The 23,377-nt window shown below is 44.1% G+C and overlaps 1 protein-coding gene and 1 long non-coding RNA gene across 2 annotated transcripts in view; one reads left to right on the forward strand and one right to left on the reverse strand.

The window, feature by feature from the left end:
- The window catches only part of LOC142290498 (uncharacterized), a 137,492-nt gene that overhangs the window by 104,415 nt on the left and 9,700 nt on the right, over positions 1-23,377 (forward strand). The gene's annotated exons all lie outside the window — the stretch shown is intronic.
- Positions 1-23,377, reverse strand: part of TAC3 (tachykinin precursor 3) — a 183,094-nt gene that overhangs the window by 16,074 nt on the left and 143,643 nt on the right. Inside the window, exons 3-6 of the mRNA XM_075334464.1 lie at positions 23,048-23,150; positions 16,160-16,192; positions 15,553-15,606; positions 4,683-4,749 (exon numbers count right to left, since the gene is read on the reverse strand). Coding sequence (XP_075190579.1) covers positions 4,683-4,749; positions 15,553-15,606; positions 16,160-16,192; positions 23,048-23,150 — 257 coding nt within the window. The remainder of the gene's footprint in view (positions 1-4,682; positions 4,750-15,552; positions 15,607-16,159; positions 16,193-23,047; positions 23,151-23,377) is intronic.

A 23,377-nucleotide genomic window follows, 5' to 3' on the forward strand; every position in this document is an offset into this window, starting at 1 on the left:
CGTGCTATAGTGTTCCCTTTCCCACCCCATTTCCTCCGATTGGTGTTCGCTTTTGCGTTCTGGTTGGGCGGCTTTCACTGAAAAGAAGGCAACTTTAGCGCTTCCGTCCTTTGTTTCAAAGCTACCTTGTTCCTGAGCATGCTGGTTTGCAGATCATTAGAGAGTTCTCCAGTCTGCAATACTATAAAGCCTATACGGTAAGCATCATTTGATTGAAGCTGTATTGATGCTGTATAGATAAACCAGTGTGGAGTCGCCGAACAGAGAACTCTACAAAGATCCGCTAAGCAACAGAAGCTCAGGAACAAAGGATCTTTCCAAGCTTGTATTCGCCAATAAGAACGCACTAGCGATCACCAATCGGAGCTGAGGGGGGTATGGATAAAGGACACCTAGGTGGCTTCAGTGCCAAACAACACGCCCCTAACATAGGTGTGAGTCGTCAAATAGCTGCTGTGTGACACATCCCCAATGACCAGTGAGGTCGTTCTGCAGGTCCGTATCGCTGCTGCGTCGTTGGGCAGATCTGCCTGTTTGACAGCTCACCAGCTACTTTCCAGCGATCCCGGCCAGGTCGGGATCGCTGGTGGGATCGCTAGAAAGTCTCAGTGTGTAAAGGGGCCTTAAGCCATCCATAGGAGCTCAATTTAAGGGCAAAACAGTTAATTACAGTGACATACGTTACTGATAATGCTTATCTGCATCTGCTAGGACTCAGGAACTTTGCTATGCCTGCAGATGTACCACCCCGCGCTCGGCTGCAGCCGAGCTGCTCGGATCCGGGCTCGTCGGTGGGTGGATCGAGCGCCTCCGGACACGGGGTCACGTCGCTCTGAAAGGATGCTGGTGCTACGTAGGGGGTCGGTAGGTAGGTTTACAGCCGGGGCCGTGGTTTGGGTTAAGTTCGTGATGCCACCCACGGGTTGTGGTGAATGTAGACACCACCGCTGCTGTTTACTAGGCCCCCGGGGACGTTGTTGCGCAGCCCGGTGTTGACCCCTCCATGGGTAGGGGGTTTATGATGCCGGGGCCCAGTTGTGAGAGTGCGGACGGATTGGTGTGGTGCGGGGCAGTGCGTGGCCAGAGGGCACAGTTGTACTCACTCTTACAGATACACCGTAGTCTCTGGTAAACCAAAAGGTTGGTGGTTGGTGCCCCCAAGCCGGCTGCATCTGGTTCCCCACCCGGTTTGGTGGTCCCCGCCTTTTTCCTGCACCTTGTTTTGTAGCTGTGGACTGCCTGCGACTCAGCGACGGGAGTCCGCTCCCCGGCTGTGTGTGTATCGGGAGAGCCCGTTTGCCCGCAGACGCTGGCCCGTGTGATCTCTGCCTGAGCGGTGGCTTTCTATCCTCCTCGTTGGGCTGTTGTCTTCAGTCGGGACTTGGTTGGGAAAGGACCTAAAGTCTAGACCTCAATCAGTGAATTAACTTAGTCCGGTAGATTCGGGACCTCGTTTCAGGGTCTGAGTACCGCCCTCTGTGCTCCGGTTTCCAGCCGGTTCCCCGGTTCGGTACTGGCGAGCCACTACCCTGTCCCGGTCCCTTACGGTTCCACCAGGCCGTCTTCCCGACTCCTGTAGGTGGCGACCACCGTCTGCCTCTTGGCCAAAGGGGGTCCAGGCTATGACCCAGACCCCTGTCAGACGTTTGCTTCTCACTACTCCTCTCTCTTTCACCTCCAAAACTCAACTCCTCCTGTCTTTTTCGCCTCAGGCTATCCGAACTCCTTGGTGGGCGTGGCCAACCGCCTGGCTCTGCCCCCTGGTGTGAACATCAAGACCCGAGAGGGCTGACCAAAGTTTTTAGGTTGGCTGCTTTTACCTTTTTAGGGGGACGGGTGTTTGTGCAAGGGCCTGTCTGTGACTACCTGGCTAGTCCAGGGCGTCACACAGACACCCCATGATCATGTGACTACCAGGTCCTACAAAAGAATCAGCATTCAATAAGCAGTATGTAGCCTGTGAAATAGAAGACAGATGCAATGATAAACCATTTCTGTTTTCTCTCTAGGGTTTCCAGCTGTGTCTTACAGCTGTAAGCTGGACTTGCTCTTGCTAGATTGCAGAAGCAGGGATTTTAACAAAGCAATGTAAAATTGTATCAGAATGAACTTAAAGATCAGGTCCAAGTGTTGTAAATTTTCAGCGCTTGGTCCTTTTGAGGCTATATCAACTTTTTATGTGAAGTGTAGGTTTTTGGGTTTTTTTAAGAAAAAAAATTGTCAATTTTTTCATATCACATTCTGCATTAAAAAATAGTTAGAAATCTTACCATTTTCACTCGCTACTGGGATTCATTTCAGACTTGTAGTTTTGTGGGTTTTATTTACATTTTATTCATTTCGACAAAACCAAATTTATATGGATTTATGTTTAATTAATTTTATACAATAAATATTCTGAAGAAAAAAATTGTCTTTCTGTCGCCTTATTCTGAGAGCTGCCATGAACAAGATAGACAATGGCTTGTTTGTTTTTTTAAACTTCATTCATCATTTAGCATAATTAATGTTAATTTTTTTTTAGTTGGCTGGATAATACGATAATGACAATACTGCATATATTTCGTTTTTTTGTGTTTACTGGTTTTGCTAACAAAAACCCCCAAACACTTTTTTCTGAGACCCATTTTATCTTGTCTTTAAATAGCCAGAGTTTTGTGAGGGCTAAAGTTTTTACTGGTACCACCTTTGGGTACATATGACTTTTCAATCACTTTTTCTTATATTTTTATAGAAGGGATGAATCAAAAATAACAATTCTGACATTGTTTTTTTGTATCGTTTTGCATTTTCCGTATGAGATAGTAGCACAGTTTTATAATATGGGTCAATCCCATTACAATGATACCTAATTTTTTCCTTTTTTTTTCTTTTTATGTTTTACTACTTTGATAAAAAAATAACTTACAAAAATCCTCCTTATGCATCATATTTGATAGATATAACTCTTTTGTTTATAGAGCTGTATCAGAGCTTGTTTTTCGTATAGCAAGATAATATTTTATTTTTACACCACTATGGATATTCAGACAGCGTGTGTGATTCCAAGCAGTCACACACGCTGTCACACAGGGTGGGAGCGTGGTTTGACAGCAACCAATCAGAGATGCCGGGACTCCCGGTGGGCGGGAGAAGCAGAGAATATGTATCAGGGTAATGAGCGACCCTGGAAGTAGTGTTACCGCCATGCGGGAGACTCAGCAAGTATAATACTCCTGCTTATCCCTATTTTGTTTCTTTTTCCGTTCTTTTTTTTTAATTATCCATGTGGGATGATCTGGATAGTTACCTGAGAACTCTGGGCCTGGGGTCAGTGCACGGATACTAAGTATCCGGCTCGGATCAGACTTTTATAGTCCAGGTTCGCTCATCACTAGCGATAATTGATAATTGTCCTTCTATAAGGACTTAAAAAAACAATACAATGATTGAAATTGGTTAAGACATCTGTGGTCACAGAGTTATTTATCAATATAGACAATTATTAATGTGAATGAGCTGGCAAGTACTCCTGTTCTTCACACTATAACCGTCCCTAATATTCCTTGGCTTTGATAAATTGATGAATTGTTGTGGAATGCTCAGAATCATACAATGTATATTACTTTGTTTGCTGTAGCCAATGGCCTCATTGACATGCACCATTACTCATAGCAGAGAGACTGAAACACGTGCACTTGAAACGCATGGAGCATGTATTGTCCCCTCTGCCCTCAAACCCAGCAGCATTGACACTTGTGTGCCCCAATTCCCTGCCTAACCAGCCCTGTATAATGCTATTCACTAATATGAATGTTTAAAAAAATGACATAAACCTCGCTTTCCTTATGCTAATTAGGGCCTTGACTAGTCACAGGGGCACTAGTTCCCTTTGACTAGTTGGCCTCCTTTACATGGTATTACACCCCAGTGGTCATGATAACATAATTTTCATAAGCCGGTATCGTCGCTAGCTAAAGGAAATCTTGCACATGCGTGCAGCTCATTTTGACTGCATTAGTGCGCTTAAGAAGCAGGGTGGATGCTTCTTGGCTTTATTAGGCGCAGTACAGAAGACAGCTCATGTACACGTCTTCTGCACTTCCGGTCATGCATTGTAAGCCTAATGAAGTTAGGAAGCGTACACCTGGCTTCAAAAGCACACTGACGTGGCCAAGATTTCCAGCAGCTGACGGTGATGCTGGCTCATGGAAATCATGTTATCACACTCACAGGGGCATGATAACATGGAAAGAGGGCTGACTAGTAAGGGGAACTAACATCCTCTTGACTAGTCACAGGCCTAATTAGCTTAGGGAAAATAAAGTTTATAAGTCGGTTTTTTAAACATTCATATTAGTGAATAGCTTTATACAACTCTGGTTAGGCGCGGGATTTTGGCATACAGGTATTAATGCTGCTGGATTGAAGAGAATAGGGGACCTGATAGGTTCCCTATAAGTCCGTGGGGGCAATGTTAGATAGTTTAGTGTGAAGAGCTGCCAATTTTGCTGTGGCTGGGACTTAGAGCACGTTCGAGCTCATTTAGATAAGTTCCCTACCCAGTGCTATAATATGTTTGGTAGGCATAAACTATTTGACAGCCTCACATTAAATGATAGAACCACTGTATTTTAGCAACACAGTCAATTACAAGCCTTTCATTGATGGTTAATATACTATATAACTAAGCAGACACTTACTTCATTCGGCATTTTGTTGAGTACCTAGAATCAGGCTGAGCTTCATTCTCTTCATTATTAGGATTGCCTTTAAAAATTAAAAATGGATGTTATTAAAGAAATAGCTACTGTTCCGCATATAAAAAATAATACTTAATACTTTCTATATTTTTCAAATAGCTCTTTTTTTTCAAACCTATGTTAAAAAAAACTATACACACTGTAAGTGATGAAATATAAATCATGGATTGGGCTGTATGGCTTCTGACAGTTTGTATGAGTACATAGTGGGTACAATTCAGTGCTCAACTAGGGAACTATTATTGTGATTGTTCCATACATCTGAAAGGGTTCTGTAATAATCCATGCACAAGATACAGATAAAACCCCATTTACATGTATGGAGCAGTTTTTCAACGATAGACATTGTTCAACAAATTTACTTCATATATACTGTATTTAGCAGTTGAATGGTCCTCTATTCTAAAGATGTTACATTTTATTCAGCAGTTTTCTTTATTTACTGGAAAACCTATGACAGCTTATCCAGTTTTGTGATTTCAGGATTTGCTGCAGATTTTCATACCCTTAACTTATGTTTTGCAGCTATTTTGTAAATTACACTAATTTTAAAGGGAACCTGTCATCTGTAAAAATGCCATTAACCTGCAGATAAGAAGTTAATCTGCAGGTTAATAGCATTTAACACCTGCCCGGCGCTTGCACACTAAACCCCCCTGCTGAGACAAAAATAACTTTAATTGTTCCAGGGAGCACTAGGCGCAGACAGCAATGGGGGTTCCATTGCACCACCTGATGTGGCAGTCCGAGGTATGCCCCTGACGGCAGTATTTTGCACTTCTTCCAAGGAGTAATTTTCAGACATTTTCTGAGCCAGCTGAAAGAAGATATAACACGCTGGCTCCCAACAATTAATTTTACTTACATCTTTCAGGTTTCAGGTTTGAGTACAATTGAAACTTCTGACTCACGGTGAAATCAGCAGCATCATGAGATCATCTGATCACGATGCTGGTGCCACTCTGTTGTGCTGCATAGGTGCGGCGAATGTCAGTCTGATAAACACTCCAACAGAGCTAAAGAAGCCAAAGACTTTTTATAACGGACAGTATGGTGAGAGAAGGGAAATGTGGTAAGAGACAGTATGGGAAGGGGAAGGGAAATGTGTGAGGAGAGAGTATGGGGAGCAGGGAAGGAAATGGATTAGGAAATAGTATAGTATGGGGGTAGGCTGGGGAAATATGTAGGATGACAATGTGGGGGGAATGTGTGAGGAGGCAGTATGGGAGTGATGTATGAGGAGATAATTTGGGGGACAAATGTATGGTGAGAGAAAAGTGTGAGGGGACATGTTGGGAAAAAAGTATGAGGGAGAAGGAGTGTAAGACTGGGGCCCAGTATTCAGCCCAGGAAGCATAGGGGGAACACAAGGTGAATAGGAGTCCCATTATGTAAAGGAGAGGACAATGTGGAGAGCATATAACATACAGTCATATGAAAAGGTTTGGGCACCCCTATTAATGTTAACCTTTTTTCTTTATAACAAATTGGGTTTTTGCAACAGCTATTTCTGTTTCATATACAGTTAGGTCCAGAAATATTTGGACAGTGACACAATTTTCGCGAGTTGGGCTCTGCATGCCACCACATTGGATTTGAAATGAAACCTCTACAACAGAATTCAAGTGCAGATTGTAACGGTTAATTTGAAGGTTTGAACAAAAATATCTGATAGAAATTGTAGGAATTGTACACATTTCTTTACAAACACTCCACATTTTAGGAGGTCAAAAGTAATTGGACAAATAAACCAAACCCAAACAAAATATTTTTATTTTCAATATTTTGTTGTGAATCCTTTGGAGGCAATCACTGCCTTAAGTCTGGAACCCATGGACATCACCAAAAGCTGGGTTTCCTCCTTCTTAATGCTTTGCCAGGCCTTTACAGCCGCAACCTTCAGGTCTTGCTTGTTTGTGGGTCTTTCCGTCTTAAGTCTGGATTTGAGCAAGTGAAATGCATGCTCAATTGGGTTAAGATCTGGTGATTGACTTGGCCAGTGCAGAATGTTCCACTTTTTTGCACTCACGAACTCCTGGGTAGCTTTGGCTGTATGCTTGGGGTCATTGTCCATCTGTACTATGAAGCGCCGTCCGATCAACTTTGCGGCATTTGGCTGAATCTGAGCTGAAAGTATATCCCGGTACACTTCAGAATTCATCCGGCTACTCTTGTCTGCTGTTATGTCATCAATAAACACAAGTGATCCAGTGCCATTGAAAGCCATGCATGCCCATGCCATCACGTTGCCTTCACCATGTTTTACAGAGGATGTGGTGTGCCTTGGATCATGTGCCGTTCCCTTTCTTCTCCAAACTTTTTTCTTCCCATCATTCTGGTACAGGTTGATCTTGGTCTCATCTGTCCATAGAATACTTTTCCAGAACTGAGCTGGCTTCATGAGGTGTTTTTCTGCAAATTTAACTCTGGCCTGTCTATTTTTGGAATTGATGAATGGTTTCCATCTAGATGTGAACCCTTTGTATTTACTTTCATGCAGTCTTCTCTTTACTGTTGACTTAGAGACCGATACACCTACTTCACTGAGAGTGTTCTGGACTTCAGTTGATGTTGTGACCGGGTTCTTCTTCACCAAAGAAAGTATGCGGCGATCATCCACCACTGTTGTCATCCGTGGACGCCCAGGCCTTTTTGAGTTCCCAAGCTCACCAGTCAATTCCTTTTTTCTCAGAATGTACCCGACTGTTGATTTTGCTACTCCAAGCATGTCTGCTATCTCTTTGATGGATTTTTTCTTTTTTTTCAGCCTCAGGATGTTCTGCTTCACCTCAATTGAGAGTTCCTTAGACCGCATGTTGTCTGGTCACAGCAACAGCTTCCAAATGCAAAACCACACACCTGTAATCAACCCCAGACCTTTTAACTACTTAATTGATTACAGGTTAATGAGGGAGACGCCTTCAGAGTTAATTGCAGCCCTTAGAGTCCCTTGTCCAATTACTTTTGGTCCCTTTAAAAAGAGGAGGCTATGCATTAAAGAGCTATGATTCCTAAACCCTTTCTGCGATTTGGATGTGAAAACTCTCATATTGCAGCTGGGAGTGTGCACTTTCAGCCCATATTATATATATAATTGTATTTCTGAACATGTTTTTGTAAACAGCTAAAATAACAAAACTTGTGTCACTGTCCAAATATTTCTGGACCTAACTGTATCTAATAACTGATGGACTGAGTAATATTTCTGGATTGAAATGAGGTTTATTGTACTAACAGAAAATGTGCAATCCGCATTTAAACAAAATTTGCAAAAGTATGGGCACCCTTATCAATTTCTTGATTTGAACACTCCTAACTACTTTTTACTGACTTACTAAACCACTAAATTGGTTTTGTAACCTCATTGAGCATTGAACTTCATAGGCAGGTGTATCCAATCATGAGAAAAGGTATTTAAGGTGGCCACTTGCAAGTTGTTCTACTATTTGAATCTCCTATGAAGAGTGGCATCATGGGCTCCTCAAAACAACTCTCAAATGATCTGAAAACAAAGATTATTCAACATAGTTGTTCAGGGGAAGGATACAAAAAGTTGTCTCAGAGATTTAAACTGTCAGTTTCCACTGTGAGGAACATAGTAAGGAAATGGAAGAACACAGGTACAGTTCTTGTTAAGCCAAGAAGTGTCAGGCTAAGAAAAATATCAGAAAGGCAGAGAAGAAGAATGGTGAGAACAGTCAAGGACAATCCACAGACCACCTCCAAAGACCTGCAGCATCATCTTGCTGCAGATGGTATCAATGTGCATCGGTCAACAATACAGCACACTTTGCACAAGGAGAAGCTGTATGGGAGAGTGATGCAAAAGAAGCCGTTTCTGCAAGCACACCACAAACAGAGTTGCCTGAGGTATGCAAAAGCACATTTGGACAAGCCAGTTACATTTTGGAAGAAGGTCCTGTGGACTGATGAAACAAAGATTGATTTGTTTGGTCATACAAAAAGGCGTTATGCATGGAGGCAAAAAAACACGGCATTCCAAGAAAAGCACTTGCTACCCACAGTAAAATTTGGTGGAGGTTCCATCTTGCTTTGGGGCTGTGTGGCCAATGTCGGCACCGGGAATCTTGTTAAAGTTGAGGGTTGCATGGATTCAACTCAGTATCAGCAGATTCTTGACAATAATGTGCAAGAATCAGTGACGAAGTTGAAGTTACGCAGGGGATGGATATTTCAGCAAGACAATGATCCAAAAGACCGCTCCAAATCTACTCAGGCATTCATGCAGAGGAACAATTACAATGTTCTGGAATTGCCATTCTAGTCCCCAGACCTGAATATCATTGAACATCTGTGATAATTTAAAGCGTGCTTTTCATGCTCGGCGACCATCAAACTTAACTGAACTGGAATTGTTTTGTAAACAGAAATGGTCAAATATACCTTCATCCAGGATCCATGAACTCATTAGAAGCTACAGGAAGCGACTAGAGGCTGTTATTCTTGCAAAAGGAGGATCTACAAAATATTAATGTCACTTTTATGTTGAGGTGCCCATACTTTTGCACCGGTCAAATTTTGTTTAAATGCGGATTGCACATTTTCTGTTAGTACAATAAACCTCATTTCAATCCAGAAATTTTACTCAGTCAATCAGTTATTAGATATATGAAATTGAAATAGCTGTTGCAAAAACCCAGATTGTTGTAAAGAAAAAAGGTTAACATTAATAGGGGCGCCCAAACTTTTTAATATGACTGTATGAGAGATAATGTGGTGGTCATATTTTGTTCAGGGAACAATTATATATTTAGGGTCACAGCACAAGGTAGATAGTTCTCTTCAGGAGCATTATAATCACACTGCTAGTTTTAAGCACCATGTCAGAATATGCTGCAGAAGATGAGAGAAAGGTTATCTTGGTGTCTGGACCAGATAGAGAAGAAAAGAAGCAGGACAAATCCAAACAGGGAAGATATCACTTATAAGGTACCTGCACGTAAATGTTTATTTGGGATTCTGAATATGTCCCGTCAGTACTCTGGTTACTGCATGGCCTGCAGTGGAAGGTTCCAAGCATCACGGTTTTAGGCAGAGGGTGGAGATGTGTAAGATGGCTGCAGGACATATAGTTGATAGACGATATCACAGAGGTGGCTATCTTCTGTGATGTAAACCTGCATGCAAGCTCTAGTATACCTAACACTAAAGGCTGCTTTGCACACTGCGACATCGCTAGCGATGTGGCTAGCGATCGCACCTGCCCCCGTCATTTGTGCGTCATGGGAAAATCGCTTTCCGTGGCGAACAATATCGGTAGTGCGTGTCACGCGAACTTACCTTCCTAACGACGTCGCTGTGGCCAGCGAACAACCTCTTTTCTAAGGCGGCGGTTCGTGTGGCATCACAGCGATGTCACATAGCGGGCCACCAATAGAAGCAGAGGGGCGGAGAGCAGCCGCATAAACGTCACTCCCAACTCGTTGCCGGAGGACGCAGGAACGCTGTTGTTCATCGTTCCTGGGGTGTCACACGTAGCTAGCGATGTGTGCTGCCTCAGGAACGACGAACAACCTGTGTCCAGAACCAGCAACGATATTTTGAAAATGAACGACATGTCAACAATCAACGATTTGGTGAGTATTTGGGATCGTTAGTGGTTGCTCGTATGTGTCACACGCAACGACGTCACTAAGGAGGCCGGATGTGTGTCACAAATTCCGTGACCCCAGCAACATCTCGTTAGCGATGTCGTTGCGTGTAACGGGGCCCTAAGAGAGTTATTAGGGCATGTCAGGACCGGGTTTTATGAGCAGCCAGAGAGATGTGTGGGTCTGGCTGCTCACATACCCCAGGTTTCTGTGTGTGGAGGTTGCTACATCTCTAATAGGAAACCTGTGTAAAGGAAATGTGTCTTTTCCTGAATGGATGTGTCGTGGGCGGAGGAGGGGACGCTGCGCTCTCCCACTGCTCGGGTCCGGCTGCCGCTGCTGCTGCGGCCGCTGCTGCTCGGTGGCTCGAGCGATGGGCCGGATCCCGGGGACTCGAGCGGCGCGCCTCGCCCATGAGTGAAAAGGGGAATACTTTTTGGGGGTTTATTGTCCGTGACGCCACCCACGGTTGTGGTGATTGTGTGGACACCACCGCTGCTCTGGACGGGGATCCCGGGAGCGGTGACAGGGAGCAGCTTTGTTGTTACTTCTCCCCTCCGTGGGTAGGGGGTTGATTGTCCCGGGGCCCGGTGATGGGATAGGGGTGGATGGCAGGCCGGGTGCGGGGCCTGGTGAGGTGCAGGGTCGCGGGGGCAGCGCTGTGCCGCACGGCACGGTGGTACTCACTCAGCCTGAGACGTTGACACAGTTCTCGGTAAAACACACGGCTGGAAAGACGGTTCCCACGGACGGCTGCTGTTGCTTTTTCCCGGTAGTTAACGGTGACTGTCTCTTTCCCTGCACCTAGTACTTCTGTTGGTTCCAATGGGTTCCCACCGGTAACCCGCTCCCCGACTTGGATATGGGCCGGAGGAGCCCCTCTTTGCCCGCAGGCGCTGGCCCTGAGAAACTGGTGCCTTGGCGGTGGCGGTGTCTCTCTCATACGGTTGGACTGGTGCCTTCAATCGGGACTTAGTTGTTTGGAAACCCGGAGGTCCCCTTCACTGACGGATTTGGCAAATTCACGGCGACTCCAAGCCTTGCCAGGATCCGAAAGGCCCCTGCCAATGGTGCTGGCTTCTCCTTGTGTACCGGTCCGGTACCGCTGGGCCACCGCCCGTCCATGGTCCTTACGGCAACTCCGATAGGCCACTCCTGCAGACGGTCACCGCCGTCTGCTAACCTTGCTGTCTCTGTCCGGGGCACACACCCGGACACTCTCAGTTAGTTACTCTACTACCACTTTCCTCCTCACACACTCCTCTCACTTCTTCCTCCACTCTCTAACTCCTCTGTTTTTCCCTCCTCCAGGACTGTGAACTCCTTGGTGGGTGGAGACCAACCGCCTGGCTCCACGCCCTGGTGTGGACATCAGCCCCTGGGGAAGGCAACAAGGATTTTTGAGTCTAGCTTTGATGTGCCTAACCGGGGTGTAGGGTGTGGTGATGTCATTACCTGTGACCCCTGGCTTGCCCAGGGCGTCACAGATGATCCAACAGCTAAATCAACTATTTATATCCTATGTTTGAACCGTTATGCCGAGTAAGCTTTATTTATGTTTTCTTGTGGAGTGGGTTATGACATCTGAAATTAACCAGCTGGACATTTAAATGAGAATGGCTCCTGTGTTTCCTTCAAGCAGCATCAAGTGAGTGGCAAAACATTACACAATCCATAACTTGTAAGAGTACATGGACGTGTATATGACGTCTGAATTCACACTAAGCATAGTGCACGCTGTCAGGACTTTTTTTTGCCAGCAGTGACAATGGGAGGTCACAAAACTGCAAGGATGTGATCAGCATAGATGCAGTTGCAAGAGCAGCTCGTTGGCACATGATTAAGTGTTCAAATTGCATATGAATCATTGGTCCCATGACGACTTCTCAAACTGCTTGGGGGGCGCTAAACTGATTTCTTGCCCCAGGTGCCGGAAAAACTACATACAACTCTGGATAAACAAAAATCTGAGGACATAAAATTAGTAACCCCAGATAACAGGCCAACACTAATTAAATATAAAAAGATATACTTTATTAATGCACAAAAAATTAGAACAATTAAAAAACAGGGACAAAATCTCCAGAGAAGGGAACACAGCTAGAGTAAGAGACAATTAATTACAGCTGCACAAGAAAATAACAATAAGAACAGTAGCTGAGCTGAAAGTACTGCCACAGCAGCCTCAAAACAATGCCAATCCACCCAAAGAGAAGTGGTATGAAGAGTAATGTAGTCAAAAGTTTAGTCTAAGTTTCCCAAACTGTCAGAATGGAGGAGGTGGAGAAACTTCTTTTTTTCTTTGTTTCCATGTTCGGCAAAAACTGATGACATAAACACTGATCAAACTCTGATTAAAGTCTGATGAAAAAAGTAAATTGTTCTCATATGTAGTTTCTAACTTGTGAATGGGGTCAAAGTCTATGAAAAATGACTTACAACACACAGTCAATAGTTCTTTTCATACACCGACAGCTTCGTACTCAGGTAGAATATTGGGTGTTTTTCTCCATTGACAGCCTGAGACAGACTGCCCCTAACCTGACCTCTTAGGCATCCGTCTGGAGTCTCTGGACCACAAATTCATTTTTTAAGTCAGGGGCCACCAAGACCAGCTGTTTACATAGAAGAATCTTCAGCTCTTGAAAAGCCGTCTCTGCCTCTGAAGTTCACTTGGACATAGATGACTTGACTTCATACTCTTAACAAGATCTGTCAGGGGTGCAGCAATCATGGCAAAGTTCGGGATGAACCTTCTCTAGTACTCCACGATTCCAAGAAAGGCCCTGACCTGTTTCTTCGAGAGTGGTTTCGGACAAATCTGGATTGTGTCCAGTTTATTGCTTTGGGACTTGATTTTACCTCTACCTACTACATATCACAGATACTTGGCCTCTTTTTTCCCCATGGCGCACTTCTTTGAGTTTATAGTAAACCCTGCCTTCCTTAAAGCATCGAGCACTGCCTGGTCCTTTCTCAGATGACTTCCCCAGTCTGGGCTGAAGATCACTACATCATCCAAGTAGGACGCTGTGTAACTTTAATGCAGAGCCAGGATCTGTTCCATGGCCCTCTGAAAGGTGCCTGGAACGTCCTGCAACCCCAATGGCATCCTAGTGTATTGGAAGCACCTGTCAGGCATAGAAAAAGCTGCCTTCTTTTTAGTGTCTTGTGATATGGGAATTTGCCAATATCCTTTTGTGAGGTTCAAAGTAATAATATACTGTGATGAACCAAGCCTCCCAATCAGCTTATCACTAGGAGGCATCAGATACACGTCAAACTTGAAGACCTCATTCAGCTTCTGATAGTCATTGCAGAACCTCCATTTACCACCAGGTTTTGGCACTAGAACAATAGGACTCAACCAACATCTTTTAGACTCTTTGACTCCAAGACTCAGCATCTGCTTTACCTTCTTGGAGATCAGTTTTTGGCGGATCTTGGCTTCAAATTTACATGCTCATGGGCTTCCATCAGTATGTCATGTTCAGCAATCTGAATACAAACTGGCAATTCAGAAAACTGATACCTGTTTCAGAACAATTCCCAATTCTGCTGTTTTTGGGCCCGTAACAGCGTGTCTGCTACTGTGGCCTCCTTCAGATTTGGCCACTAGGCACAGAGTTTTAACCGGCTTCCAATCTTCCACGGCTTGGACTATAGTCCATCAGCCCAGTAGACAGGGTATAAACTATGACACCTCCAGAAAATTAAGTCTATAGCTGAGGCCTTCAGCACTATCTCAGCTGTGCCTTGAGACCTTGGACACCCTTCATTTGTGGCTCTAGTTCCCTTATTTTGGATGTCTGCTCCCTGTTGGAGACTCCAGTATGGAGAGGGTAAGTCCTGTTGCTTCCCCAAAGAGCTCCCTGCAACTTGGTACCTCTACACAAGAGCCACCCAGTCATCTGCTTTTAAGGGATCCCCCTTCTCAACTCATGTCTACACCGGCCTTGAAAGACAGTGGATGAACCGGTTCATTACCCCCTGCTCCACCATCTGCGCCAGGGTGAAGGACATATTTGGACCATGTGTAGAAGTCAAAGATCTTGGAATAAGGGGGGTTTTCATGATTATATGCCCAGCGGTGGACCCATTGTGCCCTGATGGTCATTGTCATACCCAAAAAACAAATGGGGACGGCACCACCTTAAATAAATAAATTATGGAAGTGTGCTCCAACCCATAAATAGAACATAGAACACAACACATGGGAAAGAGTGGGCACAACTACACCAAACATGTACTGGAAAATCCAGAATAATGGGAATGAAGCAAGAGGAGTCCCTTGTTGCATGCAAAAAGTGTGAAAAAGTTTATTAATAACACAGAGAAATATTATTAAGAACACTTAAAACTGGGAAAGATCAAAGGGGTGATCCACCCATGAACAGTTTAGCACATCACCACTGAAACCTCATGGAATAATGCAGATGGAATAAATCACATAGGCTCAAAAATAACAGTACCAGAGAAGAGTATACAGCAATACATAGTCACCAAATATAGGACTAACATGAATATGGTACAGATCAAAGAGAGCCAATACAATACCAGATGAGTAAATAATGAGAGAGGAAGTGTGGGTGCGCCTGCCCCACGTGTTACGCCACCATGTGTGGCTTCATCAGGGGTAAATGCAATTTACCAATGCATGTATTGGCTCTCTCCTTACCTGCCGCCGACCCCAATGCGGAAGGAAGGAGGTGGGCGGGATGTTACGTCCCGCTCATCTCCGCCCCTCCGCTTCTATTGGGCGGCTGCTCAGTGACGTCGCTGTGACGCCGCACAGACCGCCCCCTTAAAAAGGAGGCGGTTCGCCGGTCACAGCGACGTCGCAGGGAAGGTAAGTATGTGTGACGGATCCAGCCGATGCTGTGAGACATGGGCAGCGATTTGCCCGTGTCGCACAACCGATGGGGGCGGGAACACACGCTAGCGATATCGGTACCGATATCAGAGCGTGTAAAGTAGCCTTTAGTGCCCTTTATTAGATTGAGCGCATTTTCAAAGATCTCACAATCTCCAATGGTGTAGCACAGTGTCTGTGCCTCCTGTTGTTAAATTTAACATCTAAATGAGGAGTATTTCAAAGACAGACCCAATATGTGTGTCTTTGTTGTGGGAATAAATAACTCACACAATTTTATACTTAAACAAACAGAATGAGATTTATGGAAATAATAAAGATTTACCTGTCTGTAGATTTCTCTTTCCCATTAAACCCACAAAGAAGTCATGCATGTCTCCTGTAAGGTAATTGAAAAATTTAAAATGATTTGTTATATTTATATTGACACACAAAGCTTTGTTAAAATGCCAGATTGTCATGTAAAAAAAATAATGCGAAGAAGAATCATTCACAACTTTTTCCACCTTAAATCTTAAATCGTTTCTGGTGCAAAAATAACAATAAAGAAATAAAATAATGTGGTTGCAGAAATGTGCATACCTTAAATTACCGGATTTTTCAGACAATAAGATGCACTGCACCATAAGATGCACTCAGATTTTAGAGGAGAAAAATAGGGGAAAAGATGTGAAGCCAAAAAGGGCCTTTTTTACAAGGGTGTGTAGACTTTTTATATCCAGTGAATGCTCTGTATAGCCTAAACATGAATGTGCGAGCAATCCTACAACATATGGAGCATCCTGCTATAAAAATTAGCAATAAAGTAGAGATGCTAAGAATAGCAGCAATTAAATGTATCCACGTCCCTATGTCCAGTCCCTCCACACTTTGATACGTTGGGGTTTTTTTTAATCACATAATACTGTATATTCTGCTGAATTTTAACTTACGTTTTAAAGGCAATGATGAAAATTCCTTGGAATCTATAAAACAAGAATTTCCATTTATAATGGGTTATAGGATAATATTTGATATGACATTTTTATATCAAGAATGTTAGTGAAAGGGTTTATTACCCCATGTTTTCATCACACCTGCTGCTCACATCTGCTCCCTGCCTGGCTGCTCTTTACACCCTACATACTGCCATCTATTATGTATAAATGTTACTTGTACTGCATTCTATGCCCCATTACACTGCACTGCTATCTCCTTGGAAGTCTTATAAATAAACTATAGACAAGTGATATTAATAACACATGCACTTCTTTTTGCCAGGACAGCTATTTTACCATATATAACAATTTCATACTGGTTTTAACAATTTGAGCTACTAATAATAATACATATTGCCTAACATTTCCCAGCATGTAGTGTCTATATGGTGCCTAAAAACAGTGCAACATATCGGGGATAAATATTATTCACCAACACTTCACTGACCTCCATATACACGGGAAGTAATTAAAATTTACATGATGTACCCTTTCCCCTCCATATTTTGGTTTTAATATTTTCATCCTCACATTCCAAAAGCCATGACTCTTGAAGTTGCAATTGTTTTTTTTTTCTTTTCTTTTGAAAAGTAAAAGATGATTTACAAAATGTTTGGAAAGGGAGGCATGGCTGACCATGACTGTGTGAGGTCGCATTTCACCGAGCTCCTGCAGCATCCACCAAAAACAGCAGGTCCCGTTCCTCCTCGAGACCTCCGGCTCCCTAGGATGACATTACAGCCCTCTTGGCCTGCTCGGAACACCCCCAGCGTGAGGTTCCGCCAGCTCTCCCTCCCACCCCGCCATTACAGGACTCACCGCAGGATCTGGCTGCATTGGGACTCCCAGATGGCGATGCTCAGCTGCAGTCTCCGGTGTTGCAGAATGCCAGTCTGGACCCCCAAGTGCATCCCTGTGGCCCTCAGCATCCCAAGATGGCTGCCTCTCTTGCGGTGGTCCCCCCACTGGGACTTTTGGCGACCGCTCCAACTCTGCAATCACCCCCGGACGGCACTGGACCTGCGTCCTACTTCTCCTGCACCTCAGCTTGAGACTGATCACTCATTGCACAGGCCACCGATCTTGCGGTTGACGCCCGGCTGATGCGGCAGTCTGGTGGCGGCCCTGCACCCCCACATGATGGGATGGCACATCCAACGATATCTAACAGGTCAATGGAAGACCTCCCAGCCGCACAGTCTCCACTATCCTTAGACAGGGGGCCCTCAGGCTCCTGTCCCTGAGTCTGAAGCTTCGCATACAAAGGGAGAGATACTCACCCGTGGACCCCTGCCCTCTGGTTCTGCTTGGGAGACCCGCAGAGGAACAGTGACCTGGAGAGAGGGTTACCCCCCCTGCCCACCTTATCTATCCAGGGAAGAGCCACAAGTAACTACACCCCTTCAGAAGGCTATCTCTCAACCTGTTCCACCCTCTGTTCTAAGCCCGCATTGCCCTCCTTTTTGGCCTGGATCTCAGGGGTCTTGGTCCGACCCCCCGGTGTATAAATGTCTGACTCCCCATCCAGATGGTTGACGGCGTCCTCTTGGATGTCCACCTTTCCCCACCATGAGGGGCACAATGCATCAGGCGAGCTGATATTGCCCTCCCTGGTGGAGCCGAGGGCTAATGCCTTGTACCCAGGTGGCACATGAGAACGGGGCCCTTCATCTGACATCTCCCCTGCCCACATCAGGAACGATCTTCAGTGCATCGATAACAGCAGGGCGTCCTACCATACAAGCCTGGATCAGCATAGGCCAGCCACCCTGACAGACCTCTGACTGCTATTACAGACCATTCCCACTGAACAGGACATCGCCAGTTTGACGTCCCTGATTGTTTCAGAATGCATGCCAGAATTTGCGCAGTTCCGCTCTGATCTTAAAGAACTCTCGTCAAGGGTTGACTGAATCTCAGGACTCATCAGCCATAACTATCCAGTCTCTAATGGAAACGGTATCCCGGCATTCCTCCCTACTACAAGATCTTCAATCCAACCTAGATGACCTTGAAAATAGAAACCGAATGAATAACCTGCGAATCAGGGGCTTGCCAGAATCCATCTCTACCACGGACATCCCCTCCATTCTTACTTCCATCTTTAATGGCTTACTGTACCACCCACCTGGAACATTCATTGAAGTGGATAGGGCCCATAGACCCTTCCGTCCCTGGATCTGAATAATTCTCAGGCTAGGGATATAATTTGCTGGGTTCACTTTTTCACAGAGTCCACCCTGCAAGCGGCACAAAATAAACAATCTCTTTCCTATAAAGGCCAGCCTATTAGGATTATGCCAGACCTATCCCATTACACCTTAGCCCAAAGATCTGCTCTCAGACCTCTACTCGATCTTCTGCAGGATAAAGGTATCCTCTTCTGTTGGGGGTTCCCTTTTTCCCTAACAGGGAGACTCACAGTCTTATATTCTATGCTCCCCAAAGGACCTACCAGACTTCCTAGCAGGACTGTACTTACCCACTATTCCATTGCCTGATTGGCTAGCAATCCTGGATGGTGTTACGGGTCCAGTCAGCAAACCTCCCATGTCCTCGAATCATCTTCACGACCTTCCCCCCAGGTACCACACATGGGTCGGTGGAAGAAATCCTCCCTCCACTGTGCGGCACACCACAACCTAAGCATCAGGTAAAGTCAAACTGACTTGGAACATCATTTGCTTTCATCATTTGCTTTAAGTGCCCGCCCTGGGACTCTCCCGGTCTGGGTTGCCAGGAGTTGCCATTAGTTATGAACTCATTCCTGGCTTCATCAGAGGACCCCAAGGCACTTCTTCCTCTCCCGATCCCATCATGCTACCTTACCAACTCCTGCCGTGCCCCAACCCACGGCTAGCGGGACCTCTGAGTACTGCCTTTATACTTCTTATAATGGTTATTTCGTGTTTGTATACGAGCGTTTTCTTTTAGCCCACAGGTCATATTTAAACTGTATTTGCCTGGGGAAATATTGTCTTAGCTATTACGCGGGCTCCAGTGTTGCCTCACTGCATGTTTTACCAGACTTCTCCCCACATAAGTTCGGAGCCTGTCTCCTGCCCTACAAGGTTGTGCAGGCTCCTGTTTTACGTTTGTAACCTGTTGGCTCCCCCTTACAGAGGCTATACCTCTGTTCTTTGAATTTCTTTGTCTCTAACATCTCTTTTACTCTCTCCCTCTGCACGGGTCTCTCTCAGCAACATGTTTAACCAGCCCTCCAGAACAAAAGACGGAACTGAGAATTGCCTCATTCAATGGTTAAGGTCTAAATACCTCAGAAATACGTTTGCAAATCTTACATCACTTCCATCGTCAAAAGGTACATACCATCTGCATTCATGAAACCCATTTTAAAGATAACCATACACCTATACTTAAACACAAACATGACAATAGCTAGCATTTTGCCAATAACCCTATTACTAGATCCAAGGGTGTAGCCATCGTTATCCATAAATTCGTCCCCCATCAAATTATTCGATGCATGGTGAATAAGGATGCCAGATACATCATCCTCTCACTGTCGATTAAAGGAAAAATCTTGACATTCCTTAATGTCTATGCTCCAAACCAGGATCAGGCTAACTTCTTATCAAACCTAGTGGTATCTTATCCCAATTAGTTCAGTGCACTGCGATTCTGTCTGGGGATCTAAACCTCACCCTGGACCCTGTTTTAGACAGTTCAAAGAAAAAATCATACTTGTCCTACAATTCCATTAAATATGTCAAAAAAGCCCTCCTTAGATTGCAAATATGTGACTCAATGAGACTCCAGCACCCTGCTGATAGGGACTACAGTTTCTATTCTATCCCCCACGATTCCTACAGCCGCCTAGACTACATTCTGGTCAAGCATTCTGCCCTCCCGTGGCTGTCTTCCATCTCTATTGGTAACATTCTTTGGTCTGACCATGCCCCGATCTATTCACTTACAATTCCCTACTTGCTCAAAAAAGGCGGTCCTGGTGCCTCAACGAGTCCCTGCTGTCTGACCCTACCTGTTTGTCTGAAATCCAATCCTCTGTAAATCACTTCTTTTCTGACCACTCTTCCGACCCGACTGCCCCAATTTTCAAATGGAAGGCCCTCAAATGCACTTTAAGAGGTGTCTTTATTAAACACGGTTCTCAAATTAAAAAGGACAGAGCCCTGGCCATTAGCTCTGCTCTCCAAACTGTTGCCAAACTTGAACTATGCCAAAAACACGCTCTTTCTACAGAAACCCTCAGAGACCTTCTCAAAGCTAGGCTAGAGGTTAAACCGCTATTACTATAAACGGTATCTCCGGGTCGGGCATAGTCATTTCTATGAATTTAGAAATAAGCCTGGACAAATGCTTGCTAGAGCATTGCGTTCAAAATGCACCCAAAATTTTATTCCTTGTATCAAAAATTCCAACAACTTCATGGTCCACACCACTACCGAAATATGGGAAACTGTCCGATCATATTATTCTAAACTATATAACTCTCCCCCCCCCAACAGGCCCCTCTCTCCCTCTACCATCCCCCTTCAAGTCCTTGAGACCAGAGATGGTATCTCAACTGGATGCCCCCTTTGATCTTGTGGAATTGGCAGGAGTGATAAAAGCTCTCCCTGGTAACAAGAGCCCTTATCCTGATGGTTTCACTATGAAATTTTACAAAATATTTTCCGAACTCCTATCTCCTTTGATCCTGGAGGCTTTTAATTCCATTTTGGACTCCTCCCCGTTCCCCCATCACTCAACAGAGTTACGTTGCAGTCATCACCAAACCAAAGTAAGGTCCACATTCTTGCAAAAGTTACCGGCCAGTCTCCCTCCTCAATGTTGATCTAAAGATTTTCGCCAAGTTAATTGCAAATAGACTAAACCCCCTGCTCCCATCTCTAATTCATCCTAGCAGGTGGGCTTCATCCCAGGTAGAGAGGCACGAGATAATACCCTTAAAATCATTGACATTATTAATCATGCAAAGGCCCATAAAACCCCTCTTATGATTTTATCCCTTGACGCCGAGAAGACTTTTGAAAGAATTTCATGGCCTTCTCTCTCTACCAAACTCTGTCACATATTGGTCTTGGACCCTCTTTCTCATCTAAAATACTTTCACTCTACAAGTTCCCATATGCTAGACTTAATATCAACGGCTCGATATCAGACTCCTTCTCAATCCACAATGGTACCCGCCAAGGCTGCCCACTTTCTCCTCTTATATATTGATTATGTTTGCAATCCGTGCCAACCCGGAGATCCGTGGAATTAAATTGACCAGCAGAGAATATAAGTGCTCAGCCTTTGCGCGATGACCTGTTGATCTATATAAATAACCCACTTGTATCTCTCCCCACTTTGTTGTCCTTGCTGGAACTTTTTGGTAAATGGTCTAATTTTAGGATAAATATGGATAAATGAGAAGCACTTAACTTCTCCCTAACGCAGTAGTGAATACCTTAATGGCCCAATATCCATTCAAATGGTCTCCGGGTAATGTTATAACTTATTTGGGTAACCGTCTGTCATCTGATCTCACCAGACTATTCTCGCTAAACTTCCAACCATTCCTTTCTAGGCTGGAGACCAAATTAACAATGTGAGAAAAAAAAAATCTTTTCTAAGTTCTGACGAATCAATATCTTTAAAATGACCATTCTTCCATGACTGTTGTATCTCTTACATACTGTTCCCACATACTTTCCTGCCTCTTTTTGGTTAGGGCTCCAGTGACAATTTAGGCGTTTTGTCTGGGCATCGAAACACCCGAGAATTAGATGGGAGATACTTGTTTGGCCGAAGGAAGCAGGGGGAATATGTCTACCCGATTGTCGTCCCTACTATATACCCACAGCTCATGCTTGATTTACTTCATAGTTATCCATCTAAATTATGGGTACGCATTGCAACAGACACGTAGGGTTTCTTCCTTGGTTACGATCCACCCCCTTCACGAATAGCCCCGACATGTCCTATACAGTGGCTCACAGATTGAAAACAATAAATATTCTTTCTCTAAAGGGAGTGATGCTGGATCCAGATGGCCCTATGCTTCCAATCACAGGTAATCCCAAGTTCTGCCAGGGCCTCACCTCTTCGGCTTTTCTGGGTGGTTCCAAGCTTTGACCCCTATGTGTTTATCAAGTTGCCCCGGCTGGTGTGCTCCTACCCCTAGATTCAATCTTAGGAGACAAGCCCCCTACTCCCTCTATGACTTTAAATATACTTAAATTCAACATTTCTTCACGTCACTACCCGACTGAAGGGCCCTAACATGCCTCTCTGTGTTTTGTGACTTTTTAACTCAAAAAGTTGCACATTCATTAAATCATGCAAACGTTTGCACCAAAATAAGTGGCATACATAAAATCTGGGGTATATTTGCACTAAATGTTTTCACTTTTTAAAAAGTTACAATTGATTTATAAGCAAAAAACATCTGGAAACCAAAAACCCCACCCACACTGACAAACATAAAAAAAACAAGAAGTGAATACATATAAAATAGGATTTTAAACAAGGCACAAATTAAATGAAATGTTAGGCACAAATGAAAAATAGGTGAAAAACACAAACAAAATTGAGAAAAAGTACAAATGCAAATGAATCAGGCCCAAAAGTCTCAGCTGTAATGGCTTTTAAAATTGTGTTGACCAAATCCAACTAAGGACACAATTATATGAAACTTGTATGTTCTTCCAGAACCTGTTTGGGTTTTCTATGATTTCTTCAGTTAACTCTCACAGTCCAAAATAAAAAATAATTGACATGTGATTGACTTCCTAATGCCCAGATATGGCTAAAATAGAGAAATTACATTATAATGTGTAATGAGAGGGATAAATAAATGTAATTTTACTTTACCAGAGTTTCTTCTGCCCATAAGTCCAACAAAACCATCGTATGAATCATCTTCGTAGAACCTTTTCAGAAGTGATGCTGGGAGTTTGTAGACATCTGAAGATTTCTGTTAAGAGACGCATCAAAGATTTGGGTTAACTAATAAAGTAGTAGTAGTTTTGAATTACACTGTTTATGTCTTCATATCATGTACTGAAAAACAGGAAAAAATCCAAGTGAGGTTAAAATAGGTTTAAAAATGCAATTCCGCCATTGTTTTTTGGAGCAAATGCCAAGCATGGGCACCTGCACTCCATTCAAAAGAGGAATCAGAGCCCCTTTTCTTTATAGCCC

This window comes from Anomaloglossus baeobatrachus, chromosome 2, assembly GCF_048569485.1.
Source record: "Anomaloglossus baeobatrachus isolate aAnoBae1 chromosome 2, aAnoBae1.hap1, whole genome shotgun sequence".
In the NCBI taxonomy this organism is placed as follows: domain Eukaryota; kingdom Metazoa; phylum Chordata; class Amphibia; order Anura; family Aromobatidae; genus Anomaloglossus; species Anomaloglossus baeobatrachus.